The sequence below is a fragment of the Stegastes partitus genome, unplaced genomic scaffold (genome assembly GCF_000690725.1).
Source record: "Stegastes partitus isolate 25-593 unplaced genomic scaffold, Stegastes_partitus-1.0.2 Scaffold233, whole genome shotgun sequence".
Classification (NCBI taxonomy): domain Eukaryota; kingdom Metazoa; phylum Chordata; class Actinopteri; family Pomacentridae; genus Stegastes; species Stegastes partitus.
In genome coordinates this window covers 358,418-372,137 of record NW_007577964.1, presented here as the reverse complement: position 1 = coordinate 372,137, position 13,720 = coordinate 358,418, and the positions used below count along the sequence as shown (strand labels likewise).

At 44.4% G+C, this 13,720-nt stretch overlaps 2 protein-coding genes across 2 annotated transcripts in view; one reads left to right on the top strand and one right to left on the bottom strand.

Moving 5' to 3' along the window:
• The first annotated feature begins 6,204 nt into the window (after positions 1 to 6,204).
• zfyve19 (zinc finger, FYVE domain containing 19) overlaps positions 6,205 to 13,720 on the top strand; it is a 14,545-nt gene continuing 7,029 nt past the window's right edge. The window contains exon 1 of the mRNA XM_008281415.1: positions 6,205 to 6,216. The gene's annotated coding sequence lies outside the window, so the exon portion shown is untranslated. The remainder of the gene's footprint in view (positions 6,217 to 13,720) is intronic.
• Positions 11,451 to 13,720, bottom strand: part of bub1bb (BUB1 mitotic checkpoint serine/threonine kinase Bb) — a 4,443-nt gene continuing 2,173 nt past the window's right edge. Inside the window, exons 3-9 of the mRNA XM_008281414.1 lie at positions 13,605 to 13,664; positions 13,373 to 13,517; positions 13,086 to 13,282; positions 12,830 to 12,993; positions 12,498 to 12,691; positions 12,293 to 12,393; positions 11,451 to 11,970 (exon numbers count right to left, since the gene is read on the bottom strand). Of these exons, the coding sequence (XP_008279636.1) occupies positions 11,739 to 11,970; positions 12,293 to 12,393; positions 12,498 to 12,691; positions 12,830 to 12,993; positions 13,086 to 13,282; positions 13,373 to 13,517; positions 13,605 to 13,664 (1,093 nt within the window). The 3' untranslated portion in view covers positions 11,451 to 11,738. The remainder of the gene's footprint in view (positions 11,971 to 12,292; positions 12,394 to 12,497; positions 12,692 to 12,829; positions 12,994 to 13,085; positions 13,283 to 13,372; positions 13,518 to 13,604; positions 13,665 to 13,720) is intronic.

The following is a 13,720-nucleotide window of genomic DNA, read 5'->3' as shown; positions in this document are numbered from 1 at the left end:
ATTTGTAGAACTTGGAAAAAATGTAAGTTGTAAAATAGCTGTGCATGCATTATTAATCGTGTAACGCTGCACAGGAGACTTTTTTGAGTGCTCTCTGCTTCTGGCCATGGCTGTGCTGTTTCTATAGACGCACAGGACTTTTCATTAGAGTAAAAAAATGAGAAGAAAAATGCACCAAGAGTGGAAAAAATAATAATACTCAGGGTTCAGAGGGACCAGCAGGTGCATCGTGTGGCTACCTGGCCACACTAACAAGCTAAACTAAGGCGGTGAACGTGGTAATCATTATACCTGCCTAAGATGCTCACATTATCATTTTGAGCTCAAGTAGACCCTCATTGAACTCCTCTTCATTTTAGCAGAATGTGGCCGGTGCAGAGGCCTACAAGGTGCCCCCGTGAGTACGAGATACGATCTCCCATCATGCACTGTGAAATGGTGGGAGCTGAGGAAATGAGTTTTGCAGCCCCTCCGCAACCCAGCAGGCGATCACGCTGGCAGCCTTTCCTCTCTCCACCTACGCCCTCAGACCAGCACGGCTCTAATCGGCATCAGCGACGCCCGTTATGAGATGTATCGGTGACTAACCCACGCCTCTCACCCCACGCCGCATCACCGGAGGGTGGAAGGAGGTCAGGCCCACTGGTCACATCAGCTAAACCCGCCTCATTACAAGAAGGCTGGGTAGAAGAGAGGGGCGGTGGAGGGGGGGAAAGGAAAAACTGCTTGGAGAGATGTGTCACCCTCCAAGGATAATTCAATCACAAGGCTAATATGCTAAGTGTTGCATAAACGCATCACTCTGTGCTCTCCCTATGTACATAATGTGGCGCTGGGAAGGACTTTAATTCTATCTGACAGGGACATTATGGTGTGAGGGCTCTCAGGAGGTGGGGAGAGAGGAGCTGGGGCCGAGATTACAGTCAGATCTGGATGTATTAGAGAGACAGGGACCCAGTTTCCTTCCTGCAGACACAGAAAGGCTTTTAACCACCAATCATGGCTCTTTTTGGAATAACAAATGCCTCAGAATAATAAGCTCACAAGATTGTGATCGCTGTTGTTGTTGTTTTTTTTTTTTCCCTTTCCTTTTCCTGCCGCATGAGAAGCTATCTGCTTAGATAGCTGTTCAACGTGCAGATGTTGGCGTCGCCTGAACAAATATTTACACATTTTACGCTCATGTATTCTTTTACAAGCAGATCAATCAATATTTACTCATGGGTGAAATGCAAACTGCTACAATCCTCCGCCGCAAGCAATAATGGGGGGCGATACCAGCGCAAATAGGACAGCTGGTTTTTATGGTACTTCATCAAGTTTCATCACTTCAAAGCAGCGGAGAACAGAACATATCAGGGTATGCATTATTCATTCTTGACCACTGTTCCCCCTTCTGAAGACTGGAAATACAAACTAGCCACTGTGATATTAAAGACTAGCAGAAACACACATGCCTGGGCGAAACGGATTAAAAAGTTGATGCACTTATTCATTTAATCACATGCAACTGGCCTTACGTTGACCTCTGTGACTCCACCAAGCTTTACGACTGTCTTGATAACAACACGCCATCGATTTACGAGCCCCTTCTATATGCACAGAGAAGAACTCACACAGAGCGCGATCTTGCTTTCTGGTCACATCCCTCAAAACTGCAGGGACTTGACCCTATGCCTCAGTGGCTTGTCTTGAATCTATCAAAGTGCTGAGGCAAAAACTCAGCCAGCTGCTGTCAGGGGGTATGAAGAGCCAAAGAGGATGAGGTCACTCTAAAAAATTGTGCTACATTAGGTATTTCCATCTCTACAACTTTGTGCGGGAGCAACAAAATTAAATAGATCCAAATGCATGACCTAAAAACTCACAAATCCTGTCATTGAGAAATAAAATCTGACACACAGGAAACCAGCGGGGGGAGAAAAAAAAAAGCTGTTTGCAATATGTGTTTGTGAAGTTTGACTAAACATAAATCATAGAAAAAAAAAAGATGATGAGGCATGCAAATGGTGAAAAACATTGCGAATAGACCGTATTTCTTTGCGGAAAGTCACCGCTTAATCCCATCCCAATCCAGGCTCAAATGAATATCCAATCAAAGCCTTACCCCCCGACTGGATGGAGCTTCTTCACCTGGCAGAGCGGCTTGGCCTCTCATGCCATGCAGAAATGCAACCGGGCAATCCATATGTTTCCCGCAGACAACATGACAGAAGAGGAGAGGCCATGCTCGCCTTCCTCTCATGTTCGAATCACCCCGAGCAGGAGTTGTGGTTGAGTGGGAGGGGATCGAGAGATAAGAGAGATATTGGATTTGCTCGATGTTAGTGCTCCCAGCTCTGTTGAATGATTTTTTTTTTCTCTTTTTTTTTTTTTTCTATTTGCCCTGATTTCTGCTTCTATCTTTTTGTTGGCGTGCATGCAGAAATGTAGTGAGTGTGCAGGTGACTGTGCTCGCAGGATTAGTATGGTGTTCAGTCCTTCACTGATCTAATTTTAGGACACATCATTTCTCTCTCCCGTCTCGCACCAGACGCGTGTTTATTTTGCACAGGATTCATGTCAAATGATGAGGTGAGGGTGGGAGACGATGGCGAGATGAGGTAATCCTCTTTTTGTGTTTGTCAATGCATGTATAAGCATAATCCTGCTACGCTGAATTACAGGGGGGGGGGGCTACATCTATTTTATAGCGGCGTAGATAGCATCAAGGTCTTAACTGCTGTTTTTGGACTCTGCAGTGCAGCGTGGAGGGCTTAGAGATTGCTCTTCTATCAGCTTCATTATGATGACCGTTTTGCCCTTTGAGTGTAATGAGACTGCCTCTCAAGGAGGGGGCTGGAAAGAAGTGGGGGTGGAGGGAGTCTTGGTTGGTCATCTCTTCCTTGTGCTTTGTAAAACACACATACACGCACCATCTGAGGGCACGAATAAAGGTACAAGGCGCTGGACGTGACTGGACAGTACAATCGCGGTGTTTATGATTTAAGTTGATGTCTGCTTTCTCTTTGAAGTCACCTCTGCAAAACATGGAAGGATTGCCAATAGGAGATGACATGTGATGTAATAAGCCGCATCCAGCGACATGGAATAGCATGATGCTGCCATGCATATTTCATGCAAGTGGTCTGATACAGCATGCACGACAAAGCACTCGGAACGAAGGGAAAGTTGGAGAACGGCACGCATCTTCTACTTCTCTACATTCACCCGTGGCACGATTTGGTTCTTTAGCTAGTAGTATGGCTCTGTGTAAGGTCTCCAGAGGATGCATCTTTATCCCATGATATAGCCTAACACATGCAACTAATTCACACAACACATGGGCTACAAATGCAATTAAAGGAGCCACTCAGAACTACTACAGCACAAAGAAAAGTGCACGTATAGGTGCGCTGTGCCAGTTTTATCCTAAAGTGGTCAAACAACAACTTTCTCAGTCCTTGATGTAGCCGTATGTCTGATAAAAGCTCCACTCAGGGGTAAGGACACAATGTAGAGCATACCCAAGGGCATGTGAACTGAACGTTATGCACTACTTTGAGCGTATCAACAGCAGAAAGAAAGTTCGCTCTTGCAGACCGTGTCCATACGGTGGTTAAAAATACGACTTAGACGGTAATAACATTGAATGAAATATGGCCAATTATAGCCATAATTCTGCAGTAAATTTCAGTTAATGAAATTGGACATTAAGCAGGGATGACCCACATTCACACAGAGAGTTCATTGATAGTGACATATCTTGGGGTATTTCAAATGTCACATCACTCGCAGCTATGCGTCATGTGTAGGCTTTCACTCAAATCTCTGCATGAAGTCATGCAAGTCAGAAATAGTCACCGAGCGCTGCGATTACGAGAAACTAAGCGATCAAAAAGCTTGTCTGTCATTTTCTCTTGCTCTGTATGAGTAAGCAAAGGCCCGAGGATTGGTGGCACATAGTAAAATATAACGGCCGTGCCCGGCAACGTGGGCTGTCGGCTCTTCAAGGGCAGACATCAGCGCAGGAGTGAACACCAGTCCTGTGTTAATATTGACAGGAGGAAACAAGAAATGAGAGGTCACGACAGGAGGAGTAAGAGTGGGGGAGGAAAGGAGAGTCTGGACGCTCAGCTGTAGTGACAGAAAAAGAGAGGATGAAGAAAGCGAGAGGACAAGAAGGGAAAATAATAAGGATGCTGAATAGATGGGTATAGATTTGAAGCTGTCTCTGGAAATTGATGTTCACATGTGTTTTTGTCTGATTTAGTGGCACAATGATGCTGAGAGCAGCCCTCTCAGCTCTGAGGATGTAACCTCTTTTCTCCATCGTCTCGAGCAGCTTTTCTGCAGTAAACAAGCCCCAGTAAAAGGGGATTTCAGGACACGACAGTTGCATCAACAGAGCGCATACATCATTCTGTCACCTGACATAATGGCACTGATTCTCCCGGATGAGAAAATGGACATGAAGACTAGTTTGTTCTGCCCTGCAGCGAGCACTGTGGACATTAATGTGCAGTAAAAGCTATAGTCTGCTATCTACTCCAAACACCTTAACATAATGACATTGTAAAAGCAACACTTGTAGTGTCCTGGGGCTTTTATGGGATCTTATTCGGATGCTGACACATCACTAGAACAACACAGACTAAAGTTAGGAAGTGTGCTTCTCTGTGCAGCGTTACAATATGTAGAGAGAGAAAAGGAAATGCAGCACTGACCAACACTCTGTTTAATTAAAGATCCTCTTGGCTCTCACAAGTGCTTTGAACAATTTGACGCTGTGCTGATAGAGACATATGATCAGGATGGACCAATGGCATGAGCCTGACTCTTCTCTCTTGGGTCTAATTTATTGATGCACAGGGATTCGGTGCAAGCTTTACAGTACGCGCATGTGCTTATGAAAGCTTTGATTTATATTTTTTCCAGCCAAGGCCTCAGCGTGTGTCTCCAAGGTACAAAAGCACTAACCATTTTTAACCTCCTTCACGGTATCAATCTGCACCAACTCCGTCGCCCTTCTCTGTCACCCAGCATGGGTGCTGTTTCATAACCAGAAACGGGGCTCAAGTCATGCTGTTCTAAATTGGACTCTGAGGTATTTTTTTTAATCCTGAGTGCTTGACGCCTCGTGGCCAGTGGCGACGTTAAGCTGGTAACACACGCGGTCCCTTCCTCCGGTTGACATGAACGCTCCTGAAAACAATCAAGAACACGCCAGGTGTACCACCGACGCCTGCTGCCGTGCTGCGAGAAGTCCCTATCGCTTCCTGTCCCGTCAGCGTCCCGCTACATGTGCCGGAGCCGCCTGTCTGTTTGTGTTTCACCGAGTATGTTGGCAGAAGAAGGGTGACACGAGACAACCTCCGAAAATCAGAAGATGCTGGAGTGCACACATCACCCTCAGTGATGTCCAGCTGTGTGTGTGTGTGTTTGTGTAAATGTGTGTGTCTGCATGCACCAAAGAGACCTTCTCTGTCACCTCCTCTACCCTTTTCCTCCCTCTTCCTCCTCCTCCTTGAATATCAATGAGTAACCTGAGACACAAACACATGGTTGTTATTTGCAAGAGTCTCAGTTACGTCATCATCGCATCTATAAAATACAAAAAAAAACAAAACTGTAATCCACTGATCGTACTGATTGCTACTGAATGTACAAGTTGTTGTTGACTCCAAAATGTCACTGAGCAAATCATCCCCGATGTTGTAGGGTTTTTTTTTTGGTGATGGTACATGCAGGGATAACATCAGCTGCAACTCTTAACAGGGTCAAGAGTAGTTTTTGGTGGCAAGTGAATGAACGCTGTGATGCTGTCAATAAGAATGAGTGCAATGGTGATGCTCAAGCATTGGACTAAAACTAAAATCTATACTTCCTTAAAACACCTTAGCCTTAGATTGATTTTCACTGGGGATTTAGCATCTAATAAAGACACTAACAGAGAGACTCCACAGACCTATTTTCGACAGCATTTCTCGCACAGTTTCAGACCCAAACACTTCAACCATCGCCTCCCACGTTTATGCAAGCTCTTGTACAACAGGTTTTGTAAATGTTATAAAAATAATGTCACATGTCAGCATCCTACTCCTGCGCCTATTTTCCCACAGCATCCATCTGAGGAAGTGTACAGTAGCAGCTTGGATCCTCACGCACTGGCACGGCCGGAAACATCACCTGAGAACTCAGCCTACACTAGAATACACAGTGGTGAAAACAGGAAGCGTCTGTCCACAGTGCCCATAGTAATGCCAGAGTCTGTATCTGTCAAGTGTGATCCATCTTGGGAACATTTTAGAGAACGCTGTATCCTTTTCGTGGAAACAGAGGTTTGAGGACAGAAAGCGACGGAGACGGAGGGAGACGGAGGATGTGGGGATTTTGAGGAGGAGGGGTGAGCAGAAGGTGAAGGCTCCTCTTTTGAGATGCAGTCCATCACTGAATACATCCAACAAACCCTCTCGGTCTTCCCTTTTTTCTGCCTCACATCCGCACCTGGCTGCACACTGCATTCTCCTCACAGCCTCTCCATCTCCTTCTCCTCTTCCTCCACCACGGATGATGCCTACCGATGGCACACACCAGCCTACTCTTTATCAATGACGCTAAGCATCTTTTCCTTTTTTTTTTTTTTTTTTAAATCCCCCCCCCCCCCTACCACCACCACCACCACCATACTCTTAACCCCACTCTCCTCGCCGTGTGAGAGTGGAAACGGGGGGCTCTGGAGGGATAAATCATTGTTAGAGGAGGGGGGGAAAAAAAATAAATCAGTCATTCCCCCTTACCTTGCCGTCCAGTGAAGAGGAGAGCCTCTCTCCTCCAGGAAGGATTGTGGAAGCGAGAGTGTTACACATACACACTCACGTACACTATTATACGCCGCTCACTCACATTCGCACACTCTCGCACACGGACATACACGCTTGCTCTCTCTCGTACACACAACGACGAGGAGGGCTGGCTCTCAAGCGAGAGCACACTGCAGGCTGCCGCTTGCCTGGGAAAGCCTGATGCGTTCCTCCCTCCAGGCAGAAGCACACACTGCCATCTCAAAGGCTCTTTGTTGGGGCTGATTCATCCCCGGCTCCGTGGCTGAGTGCTGGTCGGTGTGCCGGTGCCTGCTCCCGGGGACACAAGGGTGACCGTACAAAAGGAGGGACAAAGCCATGAAAAGGAAAAGCAAGCATCCAGGAGGAGAGAATATCACGGCCCCCATGTAGCTCCTTCCATCCGCCCCCCTCCCCTTCTCTCCCTCTCCTTCTCAGGCTCGCTGTCTTTCTCTCTCTTACAGACACTCTCCCTCCCTCCCACCTCCCTCTCTCTCTCTCTCTCTCTCTCTTCCTCCTCCTCCTCTCTCTCCCTCTCTCTTTATCACTTCCCTCCTTCTCTGCCTCCTCCCACTCTCTCATTGGGCTGCAAAAGAACTGATAGCAGCCTGTGCATGTGTCTAAGCCGGTTTCCAATGACTGTAAGGAAAGGAGAGCTCCTCTACACCTCATCACCTGGGATACCTTTCATTCCCCCTCCATCTCTCTCCCCTCCCTCTGTCTCCTTTACACGTAATATGGGTGACATGAGAACACGAGGGTGCTGCGTTCGCCCAGTGTGCTGCTGCTGCTGTTGCTCAGTCAAATGCATTATCCATAGAATGGCAGGGTCGGCAGATGGCAGGAGGGGTTTTTGTGTTCGTGTAATAAAAATTCGGGACTATTTCCGTAGACGATGCAATCTGCAGCCTCGCAATCTCTTCTGAGTCCACTGTGACCCAAAAATCTTTGTGGATCAAGGCACAAGAAAACTGAAGTAACAGCACTGGCCCCGGTCCTGCATCTGATCCAGCGTCCTCATCGTTTGAGTGAAACGTTCCCCTCTCTTTTCACCACAATCATTTCCTGAATAATTTATACAGCAGCTAAGACCAGACACAAAGCAGGAAAATGTATTAGGGTCAAGTCATGCAGAAATTGTCAGCAAGAGTGAGCCAGATTTAGGGCATATATGTAATACATGGCATTCTGATGTGAGAGGAGCATGCGAAGGCGCTAGAACAGGCTGAAATAATGATGTTCCTCCTTCAAATAAAGTCAAGTGAAAAAAAAAAAGCCTCATCTGCATAACAATGACAGTTTTGCCTGTTGGGGGTATGGCAGAAATGACCCCCTCCCTCTCTTTCACTCTTACTTGTCAGCATTATTGTCACAGATATTTATTGGCGTGGCTGCATTTCACCGCCTCGCACGACTTATTTTCTTGATTTCTTTTGAGTTCAGAGCGATATAACTGTGTTGTAAGAGGTGTATTTATGTGCAAAAATATGGTCACAAAGATGCTCCTGTTGGTCCAGGCTATCTGAGCTCAGTCGTTGAGGCACTTATCAGTCTGAAGGAGAGCTGGACGGGTCAAAAGGTCAATGAATGAAACACTTCTGCCTCCTGTCATGACAGAGATCAGTGCTCCACAAACTGTTCTGTGCACCTTTTCAGAAAGAAAACTACATCTCCTGTCCACTGTTAAATGTTGCTCTTGATTTGAAGATGAAATAGAGTCGATCTATTTGTTCTTTTCTGGTGTGCGGGGCATGTTAGCTTTATATATATTGTATATTGTCTTTGTAGTCGAAGGCTATTTTAAGCGTGTGACACAAAGGAAAGACATTGCAGCTAAAATTAGCCTTGATCACGAGAGTTAATTTAAGCTGTTTGTCAGCTTCACTTAGGAATCTCCTAAAAACCGACTTGTCATGTAAAAAAAAAAGAGGACTTACAATGACAAAGCAAGACTTAAACCGCAGTGTCATTGAAATGAAAGCCCAGGACACGCATAAGTGATACCACCTCATCATTTGCATTTCAGTTCATTCTATTGTTTAGGGTGAATGTGAGGATTTCACTGTGGGGGCTCAACTTATAAAGCTAAAGGAAATGTCACAATCCACTGACGCTGCCAGATGACCTGCAAATCCAATTTAATTTTATAGTAGACGCACAACTGTAATAGAAATCCAGTCAAGGTTGGTGTCATTCACCTGCTGGCTTAGGAATAGAGTTGTATATGGAAACTAATTCTGCCTAAGAAAGAAAAAAATAGATTGTTGACTGATAAACAAAACAAAATAAAACAAACAAAAGGGGGTAAAAAATGCACATGGCATTCGAAGTCACAACTATGAAATAAAAGGCCCTGATCCTGGCTTATGAAGTGAAAAACGCAACATACGCAGTCAAATGTAAAAAGTCAAGAACATCACAGAGTCAGATATGCCTCCTCTCATCTCAAATAGGATTGTTATTTAGAGTCATAAAACAGAAATGATGAGAAAATATGTCATGATTATGTACAAGACAGTGGCCTCAGTCAGGCTTACAAACGATCAAAGTCAAAATTAGAGAATAGAAAATAATAACTATTCAATAGTGAGTCAGACTTATGGGATTGTTAGTCTGAATTATATAATCAGAAATCAAAATCATAACATCTGAAAATTCTCAGAGTAAAGAATTATTATAAAATCAACATTACTACACAGCAGTAGAGTTGAACAATTTGGGGAAACCATCTATTTCTGATTTTTCTGACAGATATTGATTTTGATTTTTAATGGAATAAGTCAAGCTTAAGTTCAAGAGCTTATACACATGATAGAGCATTGCTGTTGCACAAGGAGGACACAGTGAATTTGGAAAATCATCGACTCAACTGTTTAAAACCTGAGTCAGACCTGCAGCATAACGCACTTCCTTCATTGCGGCTTAATTGCATTGTTTCAAATTGCTATCTTGCTTTAGAATTGATTCATTGTACAGATCTGAATAGTACAACAGTCCTAATTTTGAGCTCCATTGAATTTATTTTTCTTTTCTTGGAGCATAAGGGCTTCCGTAGCCAGATTACATGCAATCCACTGGACTGATGACTTGCTGCTGCACTATTCCAGGCTTTTCCACACCTGAGCAGCCAAGTGCAGTTCACCTCAGTGCTCGGACAAAACGTCTCCTGCAGACTTCTAAGTGAGGCAAAGGCTCATCTTGCTGTTAACTGGTGCATGTAAATACAAATCGCACAAATAGGTTAAGAGCTCTGACTGTAAACAGGGCCCACACGGCACCTGAGTGTTCTTGGCTATCACAGGGACAAAAGCTCTTCCCCAAAGGCCCCGTCTGCAGCGCATTAAGGAGAAGGTAGCTCTGCTCGTAGCATCTCTCCAGTGCAGTAACAGAGAGCTATGGATTTTCTGTCTGAAGCGCTGGCTGCTTGCTTTCATGAGATGAGCTTTTAATAAGTCATGTCAAATAGCGCGCCATCCAGGATGCATTATGCTGTAGTTATGCTGTGTTATTATGATGATGTGGCTGCATCATGTTGCCCATCATTTATCACTGAATTCCAGGTGCTCTGAGCTCTAAGCCAAAAAATGTAAAGTACGGGAACTCACCGCTTTGGATGATCTCGGCTGGCAGTGTCATATTTCCAGCGGGAGATTAGAGTCTGCTCCTCCTGTGATCCACATGCATGTAAAAGCAGCTCCGCTCTGTGTGCCATACATCAGAACAGTGGCCTCTTGGGGATAGCCAAGGCCTCCTCTGCCCGCAGCTGCAAACTGTGGATTTCACTTGCTAATGAGCCACAACCACCTATCTTCCAGCCATTCATCAAAGTCTGGCCTATGCGAGCTGTCTGTGTGTGAAGTGGATCCCATCATCACACTAGATTAGGTTTAGGTACCGTCCCACCACTTTAGCCAGTGGCCTTCTGGGTAACCTCTCCAGGACAATGATTAACATTGTTGAGCTAAATGCAAGATCTGCTCTTAAGTTTCACACCCAGCAAGTGTTGTACAAGGCTCCCCCTGCAGTGAGAAAGTTAGTAGAATAAATATCCATGTCATTTAATCTTTTAAATGCGTACTGTTTTTTGTGAACCTGCAGCAACAGATTCCAGTCAGCACTAAATAGTCCTCATTAACAATCCAAACACCATTACCTGGAGGACAATCCATGCTTCCCCTTGCATGCCCCCTGCTGACAGAGCATTACCACAACCCCCCCTCCAGCCTGTAAAAAAGCACAATCTGACTAGTCATCAGTAGGATGTTTTAACAAGTTTATTGAACATCAATGTGAAGAGGCGTTTACTCAGATTGAGACGTAAAGACCAGCCGAGTCGCCTCACTTCAACCCTTGTTTCACTGTGTTGGAATAGTACAGAAAAAAAAACACAAATAGAGTTAAAGAAAGGAGCACACACGAGGAACACTGTTGGTCTTTGACAAAAAAGTGGAGTGAAATCAGGAACAAATGTGAGTGACTTGAGTAGTGGTTTAGCATAAATATACATGAATATATAATGTCTATCATATCAAGTACAACTGCTACTCTAAAGCCTTTGCTGTTTACATTGTTGAAATGATGTAGATGTTTATTCCAAAATTTGTCTGCTTCCCAATATATCCCAATATCTGGTCCAATCACTGCATTTTTATTGGGTCCTAAACTTTTAAAATAGTGTCTTTAGTTCAAAAGGCTTCCAAAAAGCTTCCCCACTCTTGTCTTTTCACCCGATACAGTAACTCATATTTCATGAAAACAATATTTACATCTAGATAACAAACACATACAAAGTCATGACATGATATTTGCAATAACATCTTCTCACAACAAAGGTAAAAAAAAAAAAACATGTATTCAAGAAACAAACTCCGAGGCCTCCTCTGCTGCAGCACTGAAGCTTCTGACTTCTGGTGATTCTTATGACATCTTTTTGAAGAAGCGTTCAGCACGCAGTTCCTCAAAGCAGAATTCAGCGGCGCCGCTGAGCAGCAGCTCTTTACAGTACATGCTCTGCTCCTGCAGTTTTCCTGATTCTGCCTCCTTCTGTTGCTGATGATGGTCCTGAAGTCTCTTCAGAGGAGTTTCCTCTCTGCCCGGCTTACGTGCTGACAAAACTGTGTTTACCGCCGGGTTGATCTTACATGGAGTCCTGAGGGAGAGACAGAATGATGCGCTTACATTTGTTTAACTTACGATATATAAAAGAGATCGAGCAAATCCTAACAGCTGTAAGGTTTTAATATAGTGTTTAAATATATAGAGTTGCTCAAATGTCAAAATAGTTGATTGTTTCATTTTAGTCAACAATTTTAAGAATATGAAACTTCCTATTGAATTGAATTTCCCTTCTGGGATAAATAAAGTATTTTTCATTTCATTTCATTTTCATTGTCATAAACCTGATGCACATTTAACAGAAAGCAAATACAAGCAATGGAACAAATCTTCAGATAAAAGTTAGAGTCACTCACATTGTGGGAGGCTGGTCCGACTCCTCAACAAATGGTTGGAAGGTGGGTTTCGGGGGAGGCGGAGCCATAATAGTATTTCCAAATTTGGACTTCTGGGGCATCTATGATATAAAAATAGAAAAAAAAAAGTAATTAAAATAACTGCCGATGCTTGATTACAATGCACACATTAAATTCAACTAATTAAAACCCAATCCTGTCACACCTTGACATCACACCATCTTTCAGGCCTCTGCTCATTCTCCTTTGCCCTCGTTGTGGGAGGAGCCATCCAAGACTCCAACTTAGGCTCCGATGAACCAGCACTTTCAGTTTTGTTCTCATCAAAGATCACCAAGCGGCTGTTTGAGACATTGCCGAGGACAGGGGCGCCACGTGACTGCAGGCCTCCAGAAATGCCTGCTCGCAAACCCATCAAAAATTAATATGAAGCATCTTTTTCAAAAATTAATGCTAATATTTAAAGTTATTGGAGTACTGCTAATATCAGGTCAGCATTTTACAACAGATTTCTACTTTTTGTATTTGTGTGCTTACTTCTGATTGCCGGACCAGTTCTGTTGACGGGGGCGATGGCCTTTTTCTTCCCTCTGTGTTTGAGGTCGGCCAGAGAAACTCTTTCAGGTTGTTTAGACTCATCATCACTATTGTCCTCCTCCACATCCATCATCACATGTCGGGACACACGTGCCTGCAGAGCCCTGTGAATATAAATACACAAAATTGTGATTGTAACACAACTGCTAGGAGTAGGGAAATAACTATGTCATAACTATACAGGATGGATCCATACTTGTGAAACTGGAGGAGCTTGTCATGTGGCTCAGCACACTTCCTGAATCCCTCTTGGTAGACCAGGTCTGCTTTGCGAAAGTTGCCCTGATTCTCATGCTCCTCAGACCAAGCGATGTACAGGGACGCCTGTGTCACTCCTATTCCCTGCGCTTGCATGTACCTGTAAATGTCCAAGGGCTCCGGGCATTGTTCAGCCTGAAAGTTGCAAAGTTGGCAAAAGTTACTACTGTTGTATTAGTTTGTCAAAGTAAGAGAATCAGTCAGAGGTGAAACTGGAGCACGTACAAATTTGACCCAGAGGTCAACATAGCGAGGGTCGTTGTGGTAATTTTTTTCGTCTTTGAATCTGGTCACAACTCGTTCCAACAGCGTAGCGAGGTTGCTCTCCTTTCCTCCCTGAGGGAAGGTTTGCTCCGTCCACTTAATATACCTGCAAAAACAGAACCATGTTAGGATCAGGGAGAGATTTAAGAGCGGCACTGATGAATGCACTTTGCTGTCTAAATATTTCACTTACCGATCCCAAACATCAAGTGGATCATCTCCATCATACATGCGCAGCTCAGACTCAAAGGCCCTGGAGAAGCAAAAGGAAAAAACCTTCTTTTATCTTGCTGAATGATGTGCAAAAAA